General features: G+C 38.3%; 2 protein-coding genes across 2 annotated transcripts in view; one reads left to right on the top strand and one right to left on the bottom strand.

Moving 5' to 3' along the window:
• Positions 1-482: 482 nt before the first annotated feature.
• LOC149088020 (uncharacterized) lies at positions 483-7,368 on the bottom strand. The gene is made up of 3 exons (XM_089243851.1): positions 7,118-7,368; positions 5,032-5,218; positions 483-2,676 (listed from the first exon to the last, which is right to left on the bottom strand). The coding sequence occupies exons 1-3, from the start codon at positions 7,152-7,154 to the stop codon at positions 2,289-2,291; spliced, it is 612 nt and encodes a 203-aa protein (XP_089099977.1). The 5' UTR covers positions 7,155-7,368; the 3' UTR covers positions 483-2,288.
• A 10,965-nt stretch (positions 7,369-18,333) lies between these two features.
• The window catches only part of LOC149088019 (nuclear pore complex protein Nup93-like), a 32,365-nt gene continuing 25,559 nt past the window's right edge, over positions 18,334-25,139 (top strand). The window contains exons 1-7 of the mRNA XM_089243839.1: positions 18,334-18,598; positions 19,997-20,182; positions 21,509-21,626; positions 22,517-22,579; positions 22,958-23,086; positions 23,663-23,737; positions 24,918-25,016. Coding sequence (XP_089099965.1) covers positions 19,998-20,182; positions 21,509-21,626; positions 22,517-22,579; positions 22,958-23,086; positions 23,663-23,737; positions 24,918-25,016 — 669 coding nt within the window. The 5' untranslated portion in view covers positions 18,334-18,598; position 19,997. The remainder of the gene's footprint in view (positions 18,599-19,996; positions 20,183-21,508; positions 21,627-22,516; positions 22,580-22,957; positions 23,087-23,662; positions 23,738-24,917; positions 25,017-25,139) is intronic.

Genomic DNA, 25,139 nt, shown 5'->3' with positions numbered 1-25,139 from the left:
TTCAAAATTACTGAGCTTAATTAAATCTATAACTATTTTAATTTTTTGCAGTGAAATCGAAACTTTTAACATTGATTTCTACGGCGATAACTTTGTGTTTGTCCGAGGAATTTTCAACCGGTGTGCCGCGGCATATTTTCTTTCTTTCAAACCGAGCACAACTCTACTCTGTCACCATGAGCAATTTACTACCGAACTGAGTTTAGCCGGACGTGCGCATGCGTACCTAACAGTCTGAGTTGTGGTCAAAGCGGCTCAAGATTTCATCTTTAATACAGCTTTGGTTGTGGTTATCAAATTCGCAAACTCAGAAAGGAAGACGTTTATGTACGCATCCTTAGTGGCGTTACTTATCCCAATTTTCCCACTAGATGGTGCCACTATTCCGATGAATAAAACCGGCCACAACAATAATTTAGCCCAACTCTAAAAACAGAACCGCCAAAAAAAGCAGCAAAAAAATTCACAAAAACACTCATATCAGTGATGAAATATATATATTTCAAAGTGGGGGAAATAAAAAGCAAAAAAGAAAGTAATTCTGGGAACCTGAAAATAAGGATGAAAGATAGAATTTTACGAAACATACGAGGGCGCTTGAAATAGCATCGATAAGGGGGATGGTTGGTAACCCTTGTCTGAGTGCGTATCAAATGTTGTGTCTGGTTTTTCAGTGCTGCCATCTACATCTCAAATTGTGAGTGAAGTGTAATGATTGAATATTTGTACCGTTGTAGATCTGTTGCTCTCTCTGTGGAGAGACTTTTTAAGGGTTGTTTTATGCAGTGCCGTCTTAAGGCATGGGCCCACCCGGGCACGGCCCAGGTGCCTTAAGCGAAGAGGGTCCTCACAAAAATAAGATCTGGTTTAAATTTTCGAGAAGTTGTTTGGTAGGGCCTCCGAAAAATCAATTGGCCCGGGGACCCCATGAGTGTGGTAACGAGGCTTCCTCTTTCGATTTTTCTGCATGTGGAAAAATGTACTATAGATGGGTTTATGTCATGGAAACTATGCATTGCCGATTTGAACTTACGAAGCCCTTGTGCTTTGTAAAACTTAATGAACTCATCGTCCACTTCTTAATCTTGATCATCATGCCGTATTGCTTGAGTTTTAGGAGCAATCAGTTCGATTAGTACCTCCCGTGTCAATTTTTGAATTGCTGTTAATTTTAATTCTCCAATTTCCTTTTTTGCTCAGTTTATTGAACCTTTCTCCGTCTATCTGCTTCGCTACTATAGCAATATCTTTCATAACCTTTTCGACTGATTCCGTAGAAATACAGTCTTCGGGAGCACGCTGTGGCCGAAAGTTCTTTTAATACAAGATGTTCCCATCTTAATAGCTTCTACAGTTCTAGCAATAACACTAATGGTGTCGGTGAAATTCATCCATTATCTTAAGACGTCTCCTGCATTTGCATCTTCTTCCAATGCTTGCACAATCATCATTGAGTAATGCGCATAGCGAGCCCTAAATGTTCAGATAATATCCGAACAAGCAGCTGAATATTAGATGCTGAGTTGGAAGGCATATAGAGCCATGAAGAAAAAGCAAAATCTTCCGGAGGGGGTCTTGAAACATTTACTTAGCACGTGCGATTTATATTTTATTTCGATACGATAATTAGCACTGGTAAACGGTGTTTCCGTAGAAAACTAGGAAGGAGACACCCCACCCCCCGAATATATACGAAATTCGCGAATATCGAGGGCCGACTGTAATCCATATATTCAGTGACTAACTAAAAAAGCGGGCTCCGATGCATAATTTTTTTCTTAAAAAGGGCTCCTCTCTCTCTCGAGTCAAAAGTTTGGGTAACGCTGGTTTGACGTGTATCGGTGGTGTCAGCTAATTAAAATATTGCAAGAAAGGAGAAAGGGTAACAGAGAGAATAAGTTTTGAGAGAAATTACAGAGGATCGCAATTGAACTATTAAAAATAGATATTAGGTTTTGGTTTAACTTGGTAAGTAATAGATTCAAATTTCAGAACCGATTAATGGCACACTTTGAAATGTTATAAAGAAAGCAATAATTCTGTTCTTAACATTGCATTTGTGTGAAACCAGTTTTTCTGCAATAGACAATATTAAAAATAAAAATTGATCACATAAGACACATAAAATTAAAGTTTGACAAAAAAAATTCCAATTTTACGGAAAAGTTGTGATAAGAACATGAAGAGAGAAATATCTAGAAATTTTAATTTTCTCGTAACATAGTTTTGTACATCGCATTTCAAAAAAAAAAATTATCAACGTTTCCAAGTGATTTTTGAAATTGAATTTACTGTGATTTTTCCAACATGGCTTTTTTTTGTTCAAATTTTCTCTTGAGAATATGTAATGGGGTTGGTGAATAAAATTGCGTTCTGAACGGGCGCTTGTTCGAGAACTTTGGAGAAGCAGCATTTCTAGATACATCCCTCTTGTTTCTTGTACCAGTAGCAGCCGACCTGCGATATCTGTATCTGTAATAATTGCCATCGTCTCGGAAATCACCACTGTCATTAGCCAGTTCGAAGACATTAGTTAAGATATCATCCTCCGCACAGTTGTCGGTTTCGGCACCCTCGTCGAATTCTTTCCTGATGAATTCCCCAAAATCCTCCGGAAATTCACCACATTCGTGTTCCAGGAATTCTATTAGGCATTCTCGAACCAGATACATTGTCCTGGAAATAATGCAACAGATATCGTTGAAAAGTAGAAAAATATATTAATTGATACCAAAAAACATAAAATGGGTGTAAACCCAAATTTGTGGATGAAAAATCGGTGAGTGAGAGGTTGCATTCTATTTTGTTTCTAAACTTTTTTCCCGGTGTGGAGATGTTTGATAAGATTACGCTGTTCGTTATAAGTAGCTGAAACAGTCAAAACGTAAATTTGTTTGCCTGTATTGGTGTACGTAACGTTGAGTTGGCTTTAATTGGCAGCTTAACTTGCGTTTGACAATTTTTCTGGCATTAATTGACAATTTTGTCGCGAGTATTGATACTTTTCCACCCGAGCACATTTCACAGGGCGGAGGTTGTACAGTGTACACTCCTGTTGTGGAGCACATGCGTACGCAGGATTTTCTCAGGGTGCAAGTCATTATATATATAGAAATGTCCTCTCCACTTGTCAATACAAGATTCATCGAAAGACTGGTTATATTTGTGAAGATGAAGATTACAAGGAAGAAAATTCATCACTGCCCCTACGGGGACACGAACCCCAGTCTCTCGCTTGCCGGACAAGTGCTCTACCATCTAAGCTATGGAAGCAGATAGAATATTTCAATCTTGGAGCGTATATATATGTATATATATATATGTTGAAAGGCATCGTGCATGGACGGCGTCAACAATCAACTAATAGCTCGTGAATGACATAGGCCAACCAGATGGCCACATGCATGTGGCCATGTGTTTAGTGAGAATTAAAAATCATCAAAAAAACATTCATTTCAGAATCACTGAAAATTAATGAAAGAAATAATTTCAGAATCACTGAAAATTAATGAAAGAAATAATTTCAGAATCACTGAAAATTAATGAAAGAAATAATTTCAGAATCACTGAAAATTAATGAAAGAAATAATTTCAGAATCACTGAAAATTAATGAAAGAAATAATTTCAGAATCACTGAAAATTAATGAAAGAAATAATTTCAGAATCACTGAAAATTAATGAAAGAAATAATTTCAGAATCACTGAAAATTAATGAAAGAAATAATTTCAGAATCACTGAAAATTAATGAAAGAAATAATTTCAGAATCACTGAAAATTAATGAAAGAAATAATTTCAGAATTAATGAAAGCAATTATTTCAAAATAAATGAAAGGGATCATTTCAAAATAAATGAAAGGGATTATTTCAGAATAAATGAAAGGGATTGTTTCAGAATAAATGATAGGAATAATTTCATAATAATGAAAAGGATTAAAACGTTTCAAATAATCAATGAAATCAATGAAATTCAATGAATCAATGAAAAAATTATTTCTGAAGAAATTACAGAAATAATGAAGAATTTATTTCTGAAAAAACTTCAGAATTAATGAAAATTTAGAACTGATGAAAACTCCAAATGGATGGAAGAAATGATTTCAGAATAATGAGTCGAGTAATTTTGGGACTCGTGTGACTCCGCCCCGTCGGACCACCTGTTTAACCGCCGTTAAGGTATACAAGGTACTTGATCTATAGGCCGATACAGAAAAGGGGGGGATACGGGTGATCACCCCCCCCCCCCCCGTTCAATGAAAAAATTGCACAGGGTGGGCAAAAAGTCCGTAGAAACTTTAAAAATAAATAAAAAACGGAAAAATAGAAAAATAACGGAAATAAAAACGGTTCCAAGAGTTAGCATCTCTTGGTCACGGTAATTTTTTTGACAGGGAAAAAAATAACTCAAAAAACAGCCGATAGGTGACGCTGAAGTACTCAAGTCAAAGAAAAGATACGCAAATAACGAACAGAATGCCTCAAAATCGTTTATTACAGAAGTATGTGCTCCATATGACCACCACCACAGGGTATAACACATTGCAGGCGAGTCACAAATCCAGCAACGGCTGAGTGCAGCCGGTCCACATACACGGTTTACAACGGTGAATTGGTTGTGGATTAGGAGCGCAAGTTCTTATAACCATCTTATTTGCATATTTCCACCGAAGTCATTCGTACCAGAGCCACCTATTCGGCTGTTTTTGAGTTATATATATTTTTTTTTCTTGTCAAAAAAATTCCCGTGACCTAGCGATGCTAACCCTGTAGACCCCCCCCCCCCGGTTTCACTATGCATACTTTCGACGATTCGCCCCCCCCCCTCTTCACGTTCGGAGGGCATGTATCCGCTTATAACTAGATCACTAATTATCACAAAGAATCATTTCGATATGCGCACTTGATAAATGTTTGTACTTCGAATTATGGTCATTCGTATGAATTCCTGGGTCATAGGAATTGCAGAATCGAAACACGCTGATATTGAGAGCAAAAAAAAAGAGTAAAAATGTCATCAATATTTCAACTCACGTGCATTTTGTTTTCATGCCAACTCCATCTTGTGCGTTGTTTTCTTCCAAAAGCTTCACAGCTTGATTCAAGCCGGAAAACGAGCAATGTAAGATCGTATCAGAGAATGAGTCTTTTTCGGCGAGATCGTTCAAACACTGTTCCAGTTCATTTTCCTGGTCATCGCCCTCTAACTCCCTGGCGTTTCCTGTCCAACGAAATCAAAACCAGCTTAGAAATCAAAAAGCTTATTCATTCGGAGAGTCTGAGCAATCCCGTTTTTTTAACATAGGGGGCCATTCAAGTATTGCGTAAGCAGATTTTTAGCCATTTTTGACCACCCCCCCCCCCTTGTCAGCAAAATTTCGTCAGCAGCTTAGAATATTATATCTTCAAAAAGGGTGGTTGATGATGTAAGTAACCTCCAAACCCCCCCCCCCCCTCTTGTCATCAAAAGTCAGCAAATCCAAAACCCCCTCCCCCCCCCCACGATGCTGACATAATACTTGAATGACCCCATACGAAAATAAAATAGATTTAAACTAATAAATGTTTATATACATACACACACACGCACAAGTAAAAAACTACTTAATTTTTTTTTAATTCTTCAAAAACAAAAAATACAAACTCAAGTACAGTGAAAAACAGACACTTAAAACTTTTCAAGCCTTTATTGACTAGCAAGAATCAAATTACTCTCATTCGAGTTTAGAAGATACGCATCCTATATTACGTCTAGCTGCTGCAGTAATCAATTTTATTTAAACAAAATTTATTGAATGAAGAGTAAAATTCGAATTCAAGTTTTTTGTAAACAAAGGGTTAAGTGGTATTGCACTGTAACACCATCAAATGATATATTGGAAGGCATTTGAAAACAGAAACTGATCAGGTAAAGAAAATTAATGTTCAAGAAACCGCTCTCTCTCTCAATATCCAATGGTATCACCCATTTCGAATATACAGACGCGTCCGGGTATAACGAAGTCGCCCGAAAACGTCAAAAACATTCGCTATATTCGATATTCGTTATAACCAATACACAATAATTACTCGAGTCTAATGAGAGCAATAAGCTTACTTGAAGCAGCTTTTTTCAAATTATGGTCGGTGAACCAGGGGTGATCCTCAAACAGACGTGAGAATTTAATTATAACTAAAATGAAAATCATGTTACTCACGTGTGTCATTTAATGATATTCACATGGATTAGAATGAAACATTGAATCAGCTATTATGATACTGTGCTTCGCGGCTCTTAGGGGTGCCGCCAACGTATAGCAGAGGCAAGCTGTCGATCGGTGTGTGCCGGTTCAGTGCTTTGAAACGATTCTTTATTGAAGAAATAGCTACTCTGGGAAGCCGCGAATATAAATATTGACTGAAGCAAGGGAGCCGTGGGCGACAGAACATCAAAGAACCACTACTGTAAATGGTCCGTCGAACTGTTACAGATATTTTAATGATCCTGAGATTTACAAAACTGAGAAACACTGATATAAATGAAACTGGGGTTATGCCGATCCCCTTTTTATTCGATCGGCTCTGGGAATAAACAGAACTAGAGCGCTATCTGTAGCTCGAGATCGTCGTCTAGCTGCGAAAGGTTGTGCACAAAGAAAGTGCACAGCCTTTGTGAATAGTGCGGTAGTACTTCGTAACCTTAATTTTGTTTGTGAAAGAGAATTTCTGATTTTATGGAACTTAATATCCCATCAAAAGCAATTCCCTTTTTGACAATACTTCGTTATATCCGATATTCATAAAAATGGCAATTCATTATAAACAATACTTTTAACACTATTTGGTATTGCAGGTTCACTGTATGATGGAATTTTTTTTTAATATATAACCGATAATATTCTATTCTGCTATAAAGCATGTTTGTACATTGATTTAAATAATTTTTTTTTTTTTGGTTTTTTTTTATTGGATTTACCGATAATCGGAACTAATAAAAACGTCATTCCGAGAATACGAAAAGAATATATTTAACATGATCATGATTCTGAAATCGAAAAAGAACAATTCGTGCTCTATAAACATAGAAAATAAACTATGTACTGTGTAATTCCATATTATAAATAAAACAAAATGGACTCACCAGAAGCTAATAGACATACGAAAAACAAGAACCACATCTTTACACAAATAATCTGTTAATATGGATAGAAAAAACAGTAGAATAACATAGGGCTTACTATGATATTTGATATTTATGGTGATCGAAGCTATATGTGTTTTTAACTATACGTTGTTTAACTAACTTCCTTCTTTTTTTAGAGCTAATAAGAATAGCTATCTCGCCAAATTAAGATTTCCCAGAACATTTTTTAATTATTTCCTGCCGGAACTTACTAGTGAATTTCTCTCTCTCTCTCTTCTTCATAGCGAAAAATTGTTATCAGATGAGCTTTATAAACAGCAAAAACTTTCGGATGCTGTTGATTTCGCTGGCAAAAAAAGATTTTATTTTTTATTTTACTTATTATCAATAAGCGGAATGAAATACAGAAATAAGTACTTGTGATTGCAGTCGCAAGGCCGGATCACCACACATTTGAAATTAAAATTAAAAGCACATACAAACACAATTTTAAAAAAATTGAAACATTAACGTTTGTACCACAATATAAACTTGAATATGATAGTGAAGCATTCAGACATTTTTTTCAAATAATTAGTCAGCCATAGAAATTAGCCTTTAACGAGCAATTCCAAACAACAATTGTGCCGTGATAGAATGTTTAAGTATCAATTTAAAAAATAAACACAATATTTAAATAAAACATTATCGTAATGAGACACACATATGCTCAAAAGGGACTTACCAAAGGCTGATCATCCCCATGCTCCTTGGAGGCCGGTAGTCGGCCTAAACGGTCCTTTGAACTTATAAGAAGGGGTCCCCCCTCCCCCTTGTTCACACAAAAATCGTGAGCATCCCAGGGAATCATTTAATACGCGTACCCTACATACAAAAAGCCGCAACGGAACCTGTCTAACGCGGAAATGGAAAGGAAAACTGTACCCTTTAACGGAAAATCTCTCACAAGCACTGAGTGTTTATAAACAGATAGGCCAAAGGATCATAAAAAATGTTAAGAGTGCTCCAACGAAATTGTTTATGCAATCCATGCTTGCAACGGCTTTTGCTGGGTGGATGATGTAACTCAGCAAAAACCGTTTCTGTACTTGATGCTGTGGATTTGACAAGCCATGTGTGTTGTAGTAAAGCAGTTACTTTCTGAAATTGAAACAAAATTTTTCGGAAAAATCAGTGAAAGGGTTAAATTTTCAGATGATATGCAAGACACAAAATTTTATGCAGGCTGTGTGTATTCTGTGATCGCGAGCAGGGCCGGAATTAATCAGAGAGAGGCAAATGGGGCAACTGCCCTGACGGCAAAATTTAGGTATGAACAAAAACACCGTTATAAAATCATAAATTTTTACAGTGTTAGAGGTGGCAAAATCTTGTTGCTGTGTGTGTATGTTTTCCTCAGGAAATTATTAGTTACGGCTCTGATGCTGAAATGGGGCAAAAACATTGTACATAAACATAGATGATAATGTACAAAATGAAGCTGATAATGACACCCTAATTGAAAACACCCTTTTGAAGAAGTTGAAAAGAACGAAAATGTAATTATTTTTTAGAAGAAAAACAGTGTTGATCGGAATTTTATACAGATGCTGTCAAGACCTAATTACAGTATTTAGTAATTATAGACTAATTATTTATTTAATCTATTTTTAAATTATTTACTCTTTATCTCCAATTTATTTATTTTTATTTTATTTCAATCACACACGAGATCGTTACGTAGTTTTACACATTATATCAGTTGAACCTTTATTAAGCGAAAACCTGAGTTCAACGGAAAAAAGTCTCAGTCCCTTGCGATTCCTTGAAGACAGGTTTCACGTAATACTGGTCATATTATCAGTTTATAAACGGTTAGCTTATTGTGAATGGAGAGCCTTGTATTTTTGTGGCATATCTTACTAGACAAGGTTTCTGACAACTGGCTGTTGAGAAGATGAATTTTATTTTTGAAAGAGAGAAAATTCAGCTTACTTTGCGGGGAATCGAAATAACGCCCTAGATCAGTGTCTCTTAACCTTTTTCAGCTCATGGCTCCTTATGGATCACATTTTTTTCTCGTGGCCCCCCTGTCCTATCCAGGCCCCCCCCACCCTCACTCAAGATTGAGATACTTTCTATATTTTTATTATGAATGAATTTTTAATAAATCGCATCAATCTCTGGAATCCTGGCTAAGCACGGACTTAAATGGCAGATTATCATCTCTCCCAGGAGTCAAATTATATGTTGAAAAACGGTCTGTGTAAAATACGGTACGATTCAACGAACATGCACGATAAATCGACATCCCTAACACACCAACCGTTGCTCTGGCTGCCCTAAATACTTAGCTGGAAGTAACAGCTTACATATGAAAATCATAGAATCAGATTCCATATAGTGCAGTCCCCATCCCTCCATTATAGACATGAATACCCGGGTCATGCCCACATAGACCCAAGGGTTAAGATGACCCTATTTCTATGGACGGATCTGATGAATTCTGAAAGTAGTAATATTTTTCAACCACGTTTCACTTTTAAAGCTTTTTTCTCTTCGCAGTTCTCTGACTCCCTTCACCACCTGTCGTGGATCACCTTTCTTCTGATTTTCTCCCGTGGCCCCCCTAGAATATCTCAGGACCGCAAGGGGGGCCATATGGCCCCCAGGTTGAGAACCACTGTCCTAGACCACTAGACTACAAAGGCAACGAATCTTTCACTCTTTCCTTGGAGCTCGTGTACACGAAAGGGACCGTACATGGACGGCCGGACCTGACTCAGGCCAAGCTCACAACTGCTGACACTGCCCCCAGATGACGACTCGTGAACCCCTGTAGCACACCGATATAGAACGACGTAGGCCGAACACATACTGGGGAGTCGACAAAGAGAGCGATTTCAAAAGAGAAAATACATCGATGCTGATCTCGATGTCCCCTCACATACTGACGAGGCGGAGAGAGCGAAAATGACCGCAAGCGTTCTGAAGGGTAAAGAAGAGAAGCCTTTGAGCGGGAAAAGTGACATCTCGCCAACTAGTAACCCTACCAACCTGTTCATGCCAAATCAATCAGTTTGGCAATATTGGGGGATTCCAATAAACCAGCGGTTCTCAACCAGTGCTCCGTAGAGCCCTTAAGGCCCCGTGTGAACTCCCAGGGGCTCCGTGGCCACTCGAGGAAATAAATAATAAAAACCAGTAAATTTGAAAAAAATAATTATTAATATTTTTGAATAATAAAAATAGGTCAGAAACTTTGATGAATAAATAAAAAATAGGCGTCCGGGGTGCCGCCATAGAAATTACATACCGGAAAGGGCTCCGTGGGTCAAAAAAGGTTGAGAAGCGCTGCAATAAACCCATTAATCCTCAAAAGACTACAAGTCCTGATATATGTTTTTAATGACTTCTTGTATCAAACCGTTGTTTCGAATATTATTATTGCATAATGTTATTATATTATAATATTATTGCATAAATATTTAAATAATTATACTTCAATCAAGATAGAGAGACAACAGAATTAGTTAGACACTGAATAAAAATACATGCCTATAATCCGCAGAAGTTAATTTCGATACTTTCTGAAGGAAATATCACCGTTAATGAGATGAAGCGAGAAGTTATCCATACACCTCGATGACGCAACTGTAATTTTTTTATGGCCACCTTATCATTATGAAAATGATTGTTATTAGCGATAAATGTATACGTGGTCGTTAATCACAACTTATCAGAGTGGATCCATTATTTATGACACCCCGGAATTATAGATTCCTCCTATATGCAGGGCCGTCTTAAGAGCATCATGGGCCCAAGGGCCAAATGATTTTTCTGAGGCCCTACCTACCAGGCAAATTCTCGAAAATCTCAACCACATCTCTCTTTTGTGAAGCCTTTTTTATCTTGAGGTCTCCCGGGCAGTGCCGTCTTAAGGCATAGACCCACCCGGGCACGGCCCAGGGGCCTCACAAAAATGAGATCTGGGTGAAATTTTAAAGAATTTTCCTGGTAGGGCCTCAGAAAAATTGGCCCGGGGGCCCATGATGCTCTTAAGACGGCCCTGCTCCCTGGTCGTGCCCTGGTGGGCCCATGCCTTAAGATGGCACTGCTTTTGGCAGTGTTCTATACATAACCAATTTCAATGAACGCGCGGATGATGCAATAAACTGGTTTTGATTCTGTAAGAAATATAGAGATATGTATTGTGTGTGAGATGTTCATTATTTGTATCAGAAAAAAGCTCGTGTCTCTTTCATAACACACGACATTCCAATTCAAATCCACGGAAATAACAGATATTCAGTACAATAAAATAAAAGAGAAAAAAACAGAAACCGTGGTTCGCCAATGTTAGTAAGCGATGAGCAATCATCACGGTGTTTATCCGTTTTCCTAAAAAACGGGTTCTCAATCTCAAACATTTTCCACCCGCGCAGCCCATTTCTCTTATGAAGAGCCATTGGCGTACGCAAAGGGGGGATTTGGGGTTCTAATACTCCCCTCACCCCCTAAAGCCAAGATTATAGTGTTATTTTGCCGGAAAAAACGTAAACCCCCCCAGAAGGAAAAACAAATCTGAACCCCCACCCCCCCGAGAAAATTCTGCGTACGTCTATGTGAAGAGCAGTTGTAAGAAAAGCATTTCTTTGAAAAACCTTTGTCAAGACCACTGCGAAACTGCACTCCTGACGAAGGTTGGCGCACACCGTTTGAGAACCCCTGCTAATCCATCAACGTGTTGACAAATACAGGGCCGTCATTCGAGGGAGGGGGGGGGGGCTTTTGAAAATACACTAAAAATGGTATACATACATACAAATATATATATATATACTAGGGGGGCTCTGCTCCCCCCTGTCACCTTTGGCGACCAACCCCTCCCCCTTTTCTCATCACAACATATCTTATTTATTTCGTCCCACTTCATCAGCGTACTATGGAAAGGGACATGTGAAAGCACCAGCTTACTGAAGAAGCGAATTTTATAATAAAAAAACAACAAAAAACAAATGTGATTCATCAAGTACCCCCAGAAAACTTGCCCATGGGGGTCCCCAGACTCCAATTCGCTGAATTTTAGTGGGGCCCAGACTGGATTTATCTCGGGCTACCGATGTGTTGCAAATTTTACATTGTTAAACAACAAAAATCAATGAGATTCATCAAGGGACACCCAAAATGAAACCTGTCAACATTTCCATTGGGCCCCGACCTGGAGACTTGTCGGACATCTCCCCGGTGAGGGGCCACGAAAATTTTAATTTTTATCAATTTTACAACGAATGAAATCCAGGGCCCCCATTCAGCAGCAGGGACCCAATACTCAGATTTTTAGTGGGGGACGCAGACTGAATTCTGGATTTATCTCGGGCTTCCGCTGTTGCAAATTGTACAATGTTAAACAACAGAAAAGAATGAGATTCATCCAGGGCCCCCAAAGGAGAACCTGTAAACATGGGGCCCCCGACTTGGAAGCTTGTCGGTCATCCCCGGTGCGATCGCCATGAAAATTTCCATTTGCATTCATTTTACCAACGAATAAAATCCAGGGTCCCCAACCAATTACCTGGGACACCAATTCGCATACTTTTAGTGAGGCCCCCAGATTGGCTTTATCTTGTGCTTTCGTTGTTGTAAATTCTAAAACGTTAAATAACAGAAAAGAATGACATTCATCCAGGGCCCCCAAAATGAAACGGTCCCCTCGGAGCTTGTCATACATCCCCCCCCCCGTGAGTGCCACAGCAAATGTTCATTTGTATTCATTTTACCAACGAATAAATTCCAGCCCCCCCCCCCAATTACCCGTGACCGAATTCGCAAATTTTATGGGGTCCCCAGACTGGATATACATTGGGCTTCCGCTATCGCACGCCATTCTCATGTGCGCCTATGCATTTGCATATGAGAGGGGGGGGGGCATTGCCATCCAGGAATCAAAAAATGGATATTGCGGTTTTCTTCTTTAAGAGTTGTTTTTCTGTATTTTTCATGTTATTCTGGGGCAAGTTGGGCCATTGTTAGAATAGCAGCTGCCCTGTCTGGAATTCGATTCGTCTGGGAATTTCGAGGTCGTTGGTCAAAGCGTGAAAAATGTGTGGGAAAAAAGACACGCAAACACTCATGCCAATAAACAGGGGCGGCTCGAGCTTGCCTTGCCGCCCCTAAAGGCTTCCCTGGTGGGAGGCTGGCAGGGCTTCAGTCAAGAGGACCTCTAGATCAGTGTTTCTTAAACTTTTTCAGCTCATGGCCCCCGATGGATCACAATTTTTTCTCATGGCCCCCTGTCCTACCCAGGGTTCCCCCCTCTACCCTCATCCAAGAGTGAGATACTTTCTATTTTTTTATTATGAATGAAATTTTAATAAATCAGGTCGATCTCTAGAATCCTGGCTAGGCACGGATTCAAGTGATGGATTATCATCTATCGCAGGAGTCAAATTATATAGTAAAAAAGGGTGTATGTAAATTACGGGACGATCAATTTTACGTATACATACCTCTCGGCATGACCCCCACAAGAGCAGGGCTGACAGGGGCCGGAACGATTCTTATCACTTTTTGATTTTTCACACTATAAATTAACCCCAGAGGGCCCCCGAAAAGCTGGTTTGGGGGCTCGCCATCTATTCCAGTCTAGGGGCCCTGCTGTAGGATGTGGAGCCTCTCAGTACATGCACGTAACTTGGTCCCGATGGGTTAAATGGGTCCCGAATATGCTAGAGTTAAATGAATACTTGACCTAAAATCGTAACCGATTTCCATCACTCAAAAAACGTCACTCACTTCCGTAACATAAAATCGTCACTAATTTCGGTTGCTTAGAAACAGGCCCTTTTCGAGTTTGTGATTTTATATTATAGAGTAGATATACATAAATTGAGTTCATGTTTTTTGCCTGCCCCCTTCCCTGGAAAACGTTGAAATGACGTTCCTGGAAAAATCTCCACAAATTTTCGTTGAAATTCTAAGAATATGTTCAGTATTGAGTAGAAAATTAGCGTCGACTAGCAATTCTCAACCTTTTTTCTGAGTCACTGAGCCCTTTTTAGTATATAATTTCTACGACGGAGCCCCGTACGCTACTTTTTTTTTTTTTCATTCGGTCATAAAATTTACTGATTCACTTTACTTTAACTGAGTGAACGTGGAGCACTGGTTGAGAACTGCTGATATAGACAGTACATAGATAACGTTTTCTTTCTTAAAGATTTTTGATGTGTTTGTGGGGAGGACAGGGTTTTTCCGCTCCAGCGACTGCATAATGATATATAGTGGTATATAACTTATGATTTTATAGTGGTTTTCCAGTTTCCGACAGAAATTTGCCACCCTTTACATTTTGCAGCCCAGAGCAAAGGCGTGGGCATGAAAAAACATTGAGAGGGCTGAAAGTTGCCAGTCGTCCCGTGACGAGCCTCGAGCCCGTATGTAGAAGGATGCAGTGCCCCGCTTTATTTATTCATCAATTGGGGAAGGGGGTTCTCAGCCCCCCCCCCAACACAAAATATATTGGGGGGGGGTTGAAATAGCCCCCCCCTCCCCGCCATGTTTTGGTGCCTACGTCCCATGGCAGTACGTTTGTTATTAAAAACTATTCAGGGATAATTGAAAAGATGAAATTTGAAGGATGAAATTTGCGCCCCTCCCGATACTACGCCCAGGAAACCAGACCAACCCCCCCCCCCTAGTTGCAGCACTGTCCGTTCATCAGAAGGAAGTTCTCTTGCACATAGTGTAGTTTTCCATGCAAAAAGCGCAATGGGATGGGCGGAAATTTGCGAAATATCTATCTCGTTAGTCCCAGTAAAATTTTGAAAAATATTCACGTCTAAAAAAATGACGGGGGTAATTAATGCGTAAAATGCTACCACAACAATCGTCAAACTTTTAAATTAGGATAGACTGGGTTAAGCACAAAAAATGGGAATCGAAAAGAAGAGGGAGCGCCAAAAGTGAAAAAAAATCCGAAGCACTCCCTCCAAACCAAATGGGTGGTGATGATGATGATCCCCCTCAGAAGTTCTCTTTTTTTCCCAAGAGAGTGAGGAGAAAAAAATAGGGGAGAAAACTGACCAATCCCCAAATAGCGTCTGATTTTACCTCGCGATGAAAACAAACCGGCTTGAAAGAATCGCGTACCTCTTGAGCTGCCTCTTTCTCCTTCTTGTCTCGCTGCCCGAGTATGTGAGGCGCAGAACAAAACAGTGCATTTGTTTTCGCCGCTATTTCGTACCTCTCCGCTCACATCCCCAGTATGTGTTCGGCCGTAGAGATTTCGATACCGCTCGAAATCGTTACCAATTCTTCGACGAAGAAATGTTGACGCCATAGTTCGACATACAGAAATTTGGATTATTTCAAAAGGGACTAATTATCGCACAAGATGCTCTCCTTCGAAATGAAATGCTGTAAAAGTGAGAGTAAAACTATTTTAGAGTAAAAAAGGAGATATTTCGTAGTTTATTAAGTGAATACATTTTTACCATATCGTTTTATATCGTACACACAAAAATTTCCGACGGTCGGTATTCATTTGACGTTCCGACGTCGGAGCGGTATCGGCACGATATCGTTGTGCTACTGGGGAAATGATGACGTCACTTTCCACTATCCAAGTTTTCAACAACTGTCTGTTGCAAAGATGAATTTTTCTTTTTTTTGAAAGAGAAAATTCAACTGCCTTTGCGAGGAATCGAACATACATCGAACACTTTCCGGGTGAACGCCCTAGACCAGCGGTACTCTACCGGTGCTCCTTGTGCACTTCCCAGGAGCTCCGGGGCCACTCGAGAATAATAAAATAAATCAATAAATTTGATGAACAAACAAAAAAAGAAGCCTAAAGGATACCGCCATATAAATAATATACTAAAAAGGGCTCCTCGAGTTAAACAGAGCTCCGCCATAGAAATTATACACTGGAAAGGGCTCCGCGTGTCAGAAAAGGTTGAGAACCGCTGCCCTAGACTACTAGAATACAATTGCAAATTCATCTTCGCAACAGCCAGTTGTTTAAAAACCTTGTACGGATAGCGGAGATTGACGTCATCCTTTCATAAGTCGTCATCTGGTGGCAGCGTCAGAAGTTGTGAGCTTGGCCTGAGTCAGGTCCGGCCGTCCATGTACGGTCTCTTTCAGTGTACACGGGCTCCAAGGAAATATTGAGAGATTCGTTGCCTTTGCAGTCAATTGCGTTCACCCGGAAAGTGAAAGGGAATCATTGGTTTGATTCCCCGCAAAGGCAGTTGAATTTTCTTTCTTTCCAAAAAAAATGCATCTTCGTAACAGCCAGTTGTTAGAAACCTTGTATGGATAGCGACGTCATCCTTTCATATCTTACTAAACCTGATCGAGGCTATTGCCGCATTGCGCACGACCTCAGGTGTCTGTTAAGCGAAACTTAGTCGCTTGCGACCTTAGAAGGTATTTAGTTAGACTCTATTTGGTGTGAGTTGGGGTTCCACTGCGTAATAATTATTACGAACCCCGGCTGAGTAATTAGTAACTCAGCAAACCCATTTGTCAAATAACACTGCCGATTACAAGAGCAGTAGTGCGTATAAGCCATGATTGAAATAAAAGCATAGGAGTGTGGCGAAACGCTATGTGCATCTAGCACCATTTTTTTTTAATTTTTAATAACGTGATCCACACGTATTCCCAAGGGATCAGCGAATTTGTTAGTGTTAGTAAACATCCATGCCCGAACCCAGACCTGCACAATGAGAAGCTAGTTCTCTAACCACTCAACTGCCGGGCGACTTTGACGGCAGTAATAAAGAAACTAATATGGTTTGGGAAAAATTGTAATGTTTTTGAGGTGGGATCAGACAAAACCTCCTAGATACTACTAGGAGGCTTTGGATCAGACCGTTCCCCCCTCCCATAAAATATTTTTGGATTCAAGTGAAATGTATCTCCACCGTGATCAAAGTGCAATACAAAAAGTGATTATATACCTCCACCTATTAATTGTAACAATACGTTACAAATTTATTTAATTAATTATTTGGATTTTAACATCCGAAGTCATTCCCAGTTGCCCCTATTCAAAGAGGGATCTTATCAAGACCAGAGTAACTAGCATTAATAATTCTAGAATTTTTTTTGACACATGCAAAGTAACAATTTGGAGTGGAGAAAAAAAAAATGTACAAGAAAAATTTATTTTCATTAAATTACAGTCCTTCCCCCGGACTGGTTTAGGCATATGAATAAAGTTCTTCGACCGTGGGAATGTGAGTTTGCTGTCATAGGTAAGGTGACCATACGTCCCGTATTTCCCGGGACAGTCCCGGTATTTCCTGTTTTTTTGGCCGTCTCGACTTTTTGGCAAAAGTGTCCCGGTTTTTCCGTATTTTATACGAAGCCTACTTGAATTTTTATTCTTTATTGAAGTCAAAGATTGACATTATTTTTCAACTCATAAATTATTTTAAGATAATTACAACTATATGTGAGAATATTAATCTCCCACATTTGCCTTGGTGAACTTTTTTTTTTTTTCATGGAATACATTTTGATCCACTGCAATTTGCAGTAATGCATCATTTCCCGCCATTGTGATTTTCCCATAATTTCAGCAATATTTAGCAACTTTGTTCGGTTTTGGCGATGTCCCGTATTTTCCCGTATTTGGAATCCCAATGTCCCGTATTCCTCTCGAGGAAATATGGTCAGCATAGTCATAGGGAGAGATTTCCTCCAGGCGATCGAACTCGGAGTTAGAAAGCTTCTCGAAAAATTTCTCGGCGAGTTTTTTGGCTAAAGATGTTGTAGTTGGAACCTTTGTGTGCTTTCGTATGTCCGTCTAACCATTTTTTTTTCAAGCCCAGCACAACTCAGGCCTATCGCCATGGGCAATTTACTACCTAGTGAGTTACGCCGGAAGTGTACCTAACAGTCTGAGTGCGTATCTAATGTTGCGTATGATTTTTTAATGCTGCCATGAATATCTCAGAAGTGTAATGACTGAATATTGTACTGTTTGTAGGACTGTTGCTCTCTGTAGCGAGACTTTTCAACGGAGAGATCGGCTCGCATTTGCGCATTGAAGTTGGGAACAACAGAAAACCAACTTCAACGTCTAACCATTGTACCAATTGCGGATGTGGATTTCTTGTAGTATATCAATGGTTCTGCGCGCGCCATCGAGCTTGATCATGAATTGATCGCCAATGGTGCCAGTCAACAATCGCGCCAAATAACCAAGACCACATCCGACGAGCAAGCTCTACTGGAAACCAAAGCCGCTTGTAAGTTCTCTTACTTACAAGTTCTCTTACTTGCAGCTTTGACTGGAAACTGGAAAGTTGGTCAACTGATTTCGATTGTAACAATTGCAAAAATGAGTGGCAACGTAGTTCGTGTTTCCCGCGGTTGCCGGTGGTCTCTCCATTCCATGAGGCGGAATGTTTACTTAGTAGAAGCAATAAACAACAATTAAGTAGTTAGAGGAAAAAACGAATTAAGCACTCACTGATCCAGGTAATTTGTGAAATTTCATTCCATTGATTGCATCAGAAATGATTTTAATGTATTGGGTTCATTATACATGGATGTAACGAAATTGATTTAAAAATTCCTTTCCGAACCAAAGTTTAGGTATCCGAGAATGCACCTTATTTAAACTATGCCCCCCCCACACACATACCTCCCCTTCCCCTCATACACACATCCCGCCAAATAAAGTTGCTCCCCCTCCTCACTTAACCATGCCCCACATCCTGGAGCGCGGCCCCTAGGCGGGATCTTTTGCAGGCCCTCCGGTCAGATTTTTCACGGGCCCCCCTTGTATAGTTAATTTATAGCGTGAAAAAGCAAAAAATGATAACTTTCCTGGGCCCCAGGGCTAGAGCCGCGTCAGCCCCCCCCCCTTGTGGGGGGGGGGCCATGTTCCTTTTGGTTGCATTTAAATATGTTTGAGATCATCACTCTCAAGAGCTGAACAATGGGGGAAAAATGGTATGTCTCCTGTAAAATAAGAGATGATTAAAAAACCAGGGTTGGGGAAATAATTAAAAAAACTTAGGCGCCAGCAAAATTTTGCAGGTGCCATTAATTTTCAAGATGAAACTCGTCCGAAATAGTGTATTTTTTTTATTTGTCTAGAACTTGGAGACTCTACAAGCTATTTAACCACACATGCACCCTTTACATGTTAGCAGACATGCTAAGTTATGATAATTTTGTACTGTTTTTCGACCTTAATTAAGTTACCACACATGAATATTAGGCGCCAATTCAATTTTTTTGTCGCCATGGCAACCTCTTGCCAGAGATTTGTCTAGTCTTGCTATAGCCTACAATAAGTTACCTCTCCCAACACCTTTACCTGCACAGAGTGACCTACAAGCAGTGCCGTCTTAACGCATAAGGGTCCACTCGGGCATGGCGCGAGAGAAGAAAAAAAAAATTCAGTATAAAAATTGAAATATAGAAAGAAAATACTCTTTATTGTTGTGTTAACCAATTTCTGCTAATTTAAATGCTTTTAATGAAGGGTAGTAACTCAAAAATTTTCCTGCCGCCCTCTGCCCCCAAGCATTGTGTTCTTAAAGGTTGATCCTGTGTGCATCCCCTGATGGGAGTGACAAAAAGCAGGACTTGGAGACGAAGGCATATTTACAGCAGAGTGGTGGTGGCGGCCCAGGACGTCAAATCTGAGGAATGAGTGGTCAATCAGATTAGATTCGAATAAGAGAAGGGCGACAAAACCATAAATCCACCTCTGGTCACCCTCTGCAGCATTTCCATCTTGTGGGTGCCCCCGTTTGTTTTTGTTTGTCTTTGTTTAGAATAAAGTTGTGTGGTACTTACATACAGTATTCAAATTCGATTTGTATATGCCAAATAAATAATTAATATAAATTTTATTTTTACTAGAATGGATATCGAGGCGGCAGGATTCAATGACCTGCTCCAACAGGCGGAGCAGCTCACTGCTGACATGGATGGAGATGGTGAGCTTCCAAGGGTTGAGAGGAATCTCAGACAGATAGTAGATGCCGGGCAACAGCTGTGGTCAAGAACGGTTCTGACTACGAGTAAAGACAGTTGTGATGTCAAAGCGTAAGAAGCACCTTTCCCCCCTCCCCTTTTCAAACCAATTTGCATTATGTTTGATTTTCAATAAAATGCTAGTGTTTTAATGCTAAGTTTTTCAAAATGCAAATGCTAGAAGGGTGCATTAAAAGTAGTGGAGAGAGAAAAAGGGCCAATTAAGTGATCTGTAGTTGTGCTGTAGGCCACTTATGTGATCTTTTAATATACCACAGGTCGCTTAAGTGATCTGTGAATGTGCCATGGGTCACTGAAGTGATCTATAAATTTATTGCAGGTTACTGAAAAAGTCTTGTTTGAGATCATGTGTGAGCCACATCAGATGACTGCGGGGGTCATATTTGGCCTGCGCATCATGATGAGTATGTATTGGTATTGGCTAGTTTTGATTGTAAGTGGGAATAAATATTTGGGAATTGTTGGTACACTGTCTTGGTCCACATCATGTTTTCTTGCCAAGTCATTTCTCTTGTGTTCTACCTCAGCAATGCAAGCCTAAATTTTAGGATGCCAAAATAGTCCCACAGATCAATTTGCAGGGCTGTAAATAAATGCTTGGCAGGGCAAGCACTCATTTTGGCACTCTCTTGTTATGTTAAAGGAGTTTAAAGGTTGGAATTTACACCCCCTGTGGTCTGGTGCCAGATCCCCTCAAGTTGCGGCCCTATTGATTCATCAAGTATAATATTACGGTATTAATACAATCATACATTCTGGTATAATCAATTCTATGATTATTGTAATCAATTACAGAATGGATTATAATTTTGCATGTTAAATAGATTGTGAATTTTAGTTATGATCACTGAATTTAGTTGTTTGTGCACTGAAAATTTTTGCTGTTAAGTGGGCTTGGCACAAAATTGTTGGGGGGGGGGAAGTTATAATGGGTTCAGCTGAATTAGGTACTCTTCCATTATAACCATATCAAAAGCACTTTCTATTACTATTATTCACGTTGGTCATAATAATCTTAGTAGCTACATTATGTTCTTTAATTATCTGCTGACATGCATAATATAATGAGAAGTTGGGGGGGGGGGAGATGTGATATGATTTCCTGATACAAGATAAATTAGTAATTTGTCTGAGAGCTTAGTTCATCATGGTGGAAGAATTTTGTGATGAAGGGGGTGCCATCATGCCCGAGTAAATAAAGCTCATTGTTCCATTCTTGTGCTGGTGAAGCAGCAAGTTAAGTTTTCTCATTCACAGCAGCCAAACAACTCTAAATACTTCTACTGAAATATCAACGATGGCCTCAAATGCCTAATATGTTTCCCTCCACCATAGTTCTCATTGCACTATGTCTTTATTTGTAATTTTTTATTACAGTTCGATTTTGTTGGGAAGTAAAGGTTTTGATTTGCCCAAAATCACTCAGAAACTGGAAGCCCTCAGTAGCACTAAATCATTTGAACCTATAGAGCCGATTAGAGAAACAGACGTTCAAGTAAGAATTACTTTTGTAATTTATGTAAAATTACAATTATGTTTAATTAAAGACGAGAGCGATGGTTGCTGATAATCATAATCTTACTAATTTATTAACTTTAAAGAACTACACATAATTATAACATTACTATTATCCACAATCATAGCTTAATATTAAAGTTGAAAATGAAAGCTAAACAAAATTTAGATGGAGTTCGTACGGAGATAGTCCTTCACTATCACGACACGTGTAGACTGGCCATGCAATGGTTTCTTCACTTATTTCACTTATTATTTTTTTTTTATACGCCTAAGCATTTTTGCAGACACTACCACTACTTCTTCAGTCATAAATCGTTGAGCTGCTGCAATGAAACAAAAAAATATTGATGACTCCTATTATTCATGGCAGATATAGCAAATTGAATGCTTGATCCCTTAAAGTTTGTTTTGATGTGGTTCAACTATACAATAAGACCTTTTATCTTAAAATTTCAAAATTGACTGGAGCAACTTTTTTTTTTGGTGAAATGAAGTTTTAATAAAAAAAAAAAATAATAGAAAATGATTATCATCAAAGATGGCAAAAATATCGATTGAGAAAACTAAACTATATTTATAATGGTGTATATACGACAAGTATTTTTACAGCTTTGTTAGCAGTTGATCTCATAGTTAGTGGATCCAACTGTATTTGACTGTTTTTTAACCTAATAAAAGTCAGAAGTAACTTGTGTAATAAACATTAAGCAAATTATTTGAATAAATAATAAAATTTAGTAAATTTTATAATTGTGCCGACATGTGTTCTTTAATAGTAGCGTGTGAAAATTGAACCATTTCATTTTATGCAAAAAGAATTTATCAGAAGTTAAATTTCAAATATTTTACTTGTCTATTTCTTCAAAGGGATACCTGAAGAATGAACGGGAAAATGCCATGCTTACAGCTATAGAGGAATCTAAAAAAGCTGTGAGTTAGTTTCATGATTTGTTCTTGAATTTGCTTCATGTGATATATTAGCTGCATGCAATATATTTAGCTGCTGATGCAAATTGTGGATAACCCAGATAGACGTATTTTCTATCTTGATATATTGCTAAGCGGAAGACTAGATGCAGAACTGTTATATGAAAATCATTTAGCACCAAATAGGTGAAAAATATTGTCGCAATTGTCAGGATGGCGTTTTTTTTACATGATCATAACAAAGATCAATTTATTATTGAGGCATGAGAAAGTTAATTGTTATGCTATCACTGGTGTTCAAAGTAAAAAAATTGTCTCAAGGTTTTTGATTGCTGAGTACTCCAGGTTAGTAATGTTAATTGCTTTATAACTCTTTTCCAGACTTTCGGTCGAGCTGAGCGTTTGTTATGGGAAACTATAGAAAGTGAGTGGGAGCAAGAAAAAGAAAGAATATTGAATACTATGATGGGACCATCACATGAATTAGTGGAGTTCAATGTAGAGCCTGAAGTGAGTAAACATAGTCCCTTTGGCTATATGGGATTGAATTTTGATTTGGATGTGAAATTACAATCTTGTATTTTTTTAAAATCAAAATTTCAAATCTTCATAAAATAAACAAAATGATTTCTTAATTCTGTAAACATTTGAATTGAACTAAAAAAAAAAACTCAATGAAATAAACATATTTTTTCTGTTAAAAGGAATTTTCTTTAAGGAATTCTATTATTTAAATACAATGGGACTTGATTAAATCAAATTTTAACAAACTCTTTCGAAGTGTTCCTGTGTACTTTAATGTTTAAATTATCTGTTCAGTTTCATTTTTCCTGTTAAATGTTTTAGGTAATTTAAAGTTTTAGAGGAGGGGGAAAAACCAAATTTTACAAGTAAAACATGAACATTTAATCCTCTGTGAATGTTTATGATTAAGTTCTAATTTGTGTCAATTTGCAAATATCATATAGTAGAATTTGATGATTCAAATTTTTTTTTTTGCAGTCTCCTTGAACTTTGAATTAAAGAGTTTGATTTTAATTTAATGAATGATTATTTTTGTTGATCTGAATATACAATCTATTTCAGCCTGTCCTGTGTGAAACAATCAACTTGAGAACAAGAAGTGCCATGGACAATATAGAAATGGCTTATGCTAAAGTGGTGAGGTTTAATTTTTATTATTTTTGTCATCTATGAATTCACATTCATCAGGGCAAAATACCAATAACATGCTGGTTGAAATACCTATTCTTTTTTTTTAAGCTTATCTTTTATTTTATAAGTAGATGTTACAATTACTTTACTTGTATTTATAAGTAAGGTAAAGAATTGGAGCAAATAAAATTTGTTTGGCTCAGAAATTAGACAAAAATTAGCTGGGAGAATCAGTTTAATATAACTTTATGGTAAAAAATAAGCTAATTGTGTTATAAGATCTTGTATCATCTCTCATAAAATCATGGAAATAGGAAAGAACTCTCAAAAAGTTTCGCCCCAACTCAGATTGATCCTGGTTGCACAGAATTACTGTCAGTATCCCTTGTCTAACATGCAGGGATATCCCCTGTCATTAAATATCTTTTTAAAAATCATGTCTACAAGTACGAATTCTAGTAATACAAGTATTTTTTCTAATCCGAACAAGCTCTAGTCTCAATTAGTTTGAATTAGTGGAGTTCTACTACATAATTACTTGATTGACTGAAGCAATTTGGTTTATTTGAAGACACACTGTATATTGTATAGAGCCCGAGTTGCATGGTGGTAAGATGCTTGTCTACCACTGTGAAGGTTGCTGTCACTCACGGTCCTGGGTTTCAAACCTAAGGGAGGATATAGATAAGATATTTTCCCTAACAAACTTGAGGCGACCACCGAGAAACAGTGACTTCATTTCCAACCCATCTCATTAATGGCAGTAAATTGCAATATAGCGATATGGCTAGAATTGGTGAAGTAGTTGTACATTGTATAAAGCGACGGTTCTCAATCTTTGGAAGCCTATGGCCCGGTTGATTTCCTTTTCATGAGTGGAAGGCCCAGTGATGCATAAGACTAATGGGAGATAAATGTGTAAAAATGAAACAGTGAACCACTCTCCTAGCCCGGTTGACTAATGTCAGGGCCCTGAGGTTGGGAAACACTGGTATAAAGCATGTGCAACACCTTTTGCATCACATTTAAATTATTTACCATACATTTCTTAAAGTGAGAAAATATCTGAAATTGTGATGTTTTACCTTTTACAAAATGTTGATATTTTGTATAAGTGTCATCAAATTATTCTCTCATCAGCATTTGTGAATTATCAAAATGTATAAGTCAAAGTTTTTCTGTATAGATTTATCAGTACAATGAACATATGTTAACAGTCGGTGGTGGTGGCCCTTACAACCTGGGAGAGAGTTTCCAAGCCATCTTCAATGAAATCGATGATCAAGTAAGAATTAAGTTGTTAAATTTCCAGTTATCGAAATTCCTGACCATAAATTGAGTCTTCAGTTGATGGCCATGAAGTTTTTTAATCAAAGTTTCAACGCATAATTTGTGTTAGAAATTGGTC

Source organism: Pholcus phalangioides, unplaced genomic scaffold (assembly GCF_987345545.1).
Source record: "Pholcus phalangioides strain wild (caught in Gottingen) unplaced genomic scaffold, Ppha-v1.0 ptg000003l_1, whole genome shotgun sequence".
NCBI classification, from domain to species: domain Eukaryota; kingdom Metazoa; phylum Arthropoda; class Arachnida; order Araneae; family Pholcidae; genus Pholcus; species Pholcus phalangioides.
The sequence above is the reverse complement of the archived record's forward strand: the minus strand, read 5'-3'. Positions and strand labels throughout refer to the sequence as shown.

Excerpts from the sequence above, each read along its gene's own strand:
- LOC149088020 (XM_089243851.1), bottom strand. The coding sequence starts at position 7,154 with ATGTGGTTCTTGTTTTTCGTATGTCTATTAGCTTCTG. Across the intron at positions 5,219-7,117 it reads CGTATGTCTATTAGCTTCTG|GAAACGCCAGGGAGTTAGAG; the intron begins GTGAGTCCATTT and ends TTCGTTGGACAG. Across the intron at positions 2,677-5,031 it reads GGCATGAAAACAAAATGCAC|GACAATGTATCTGGTTCGAG; the intron begins GTGAGTTGAAAT and ends CATTATTTCCAG.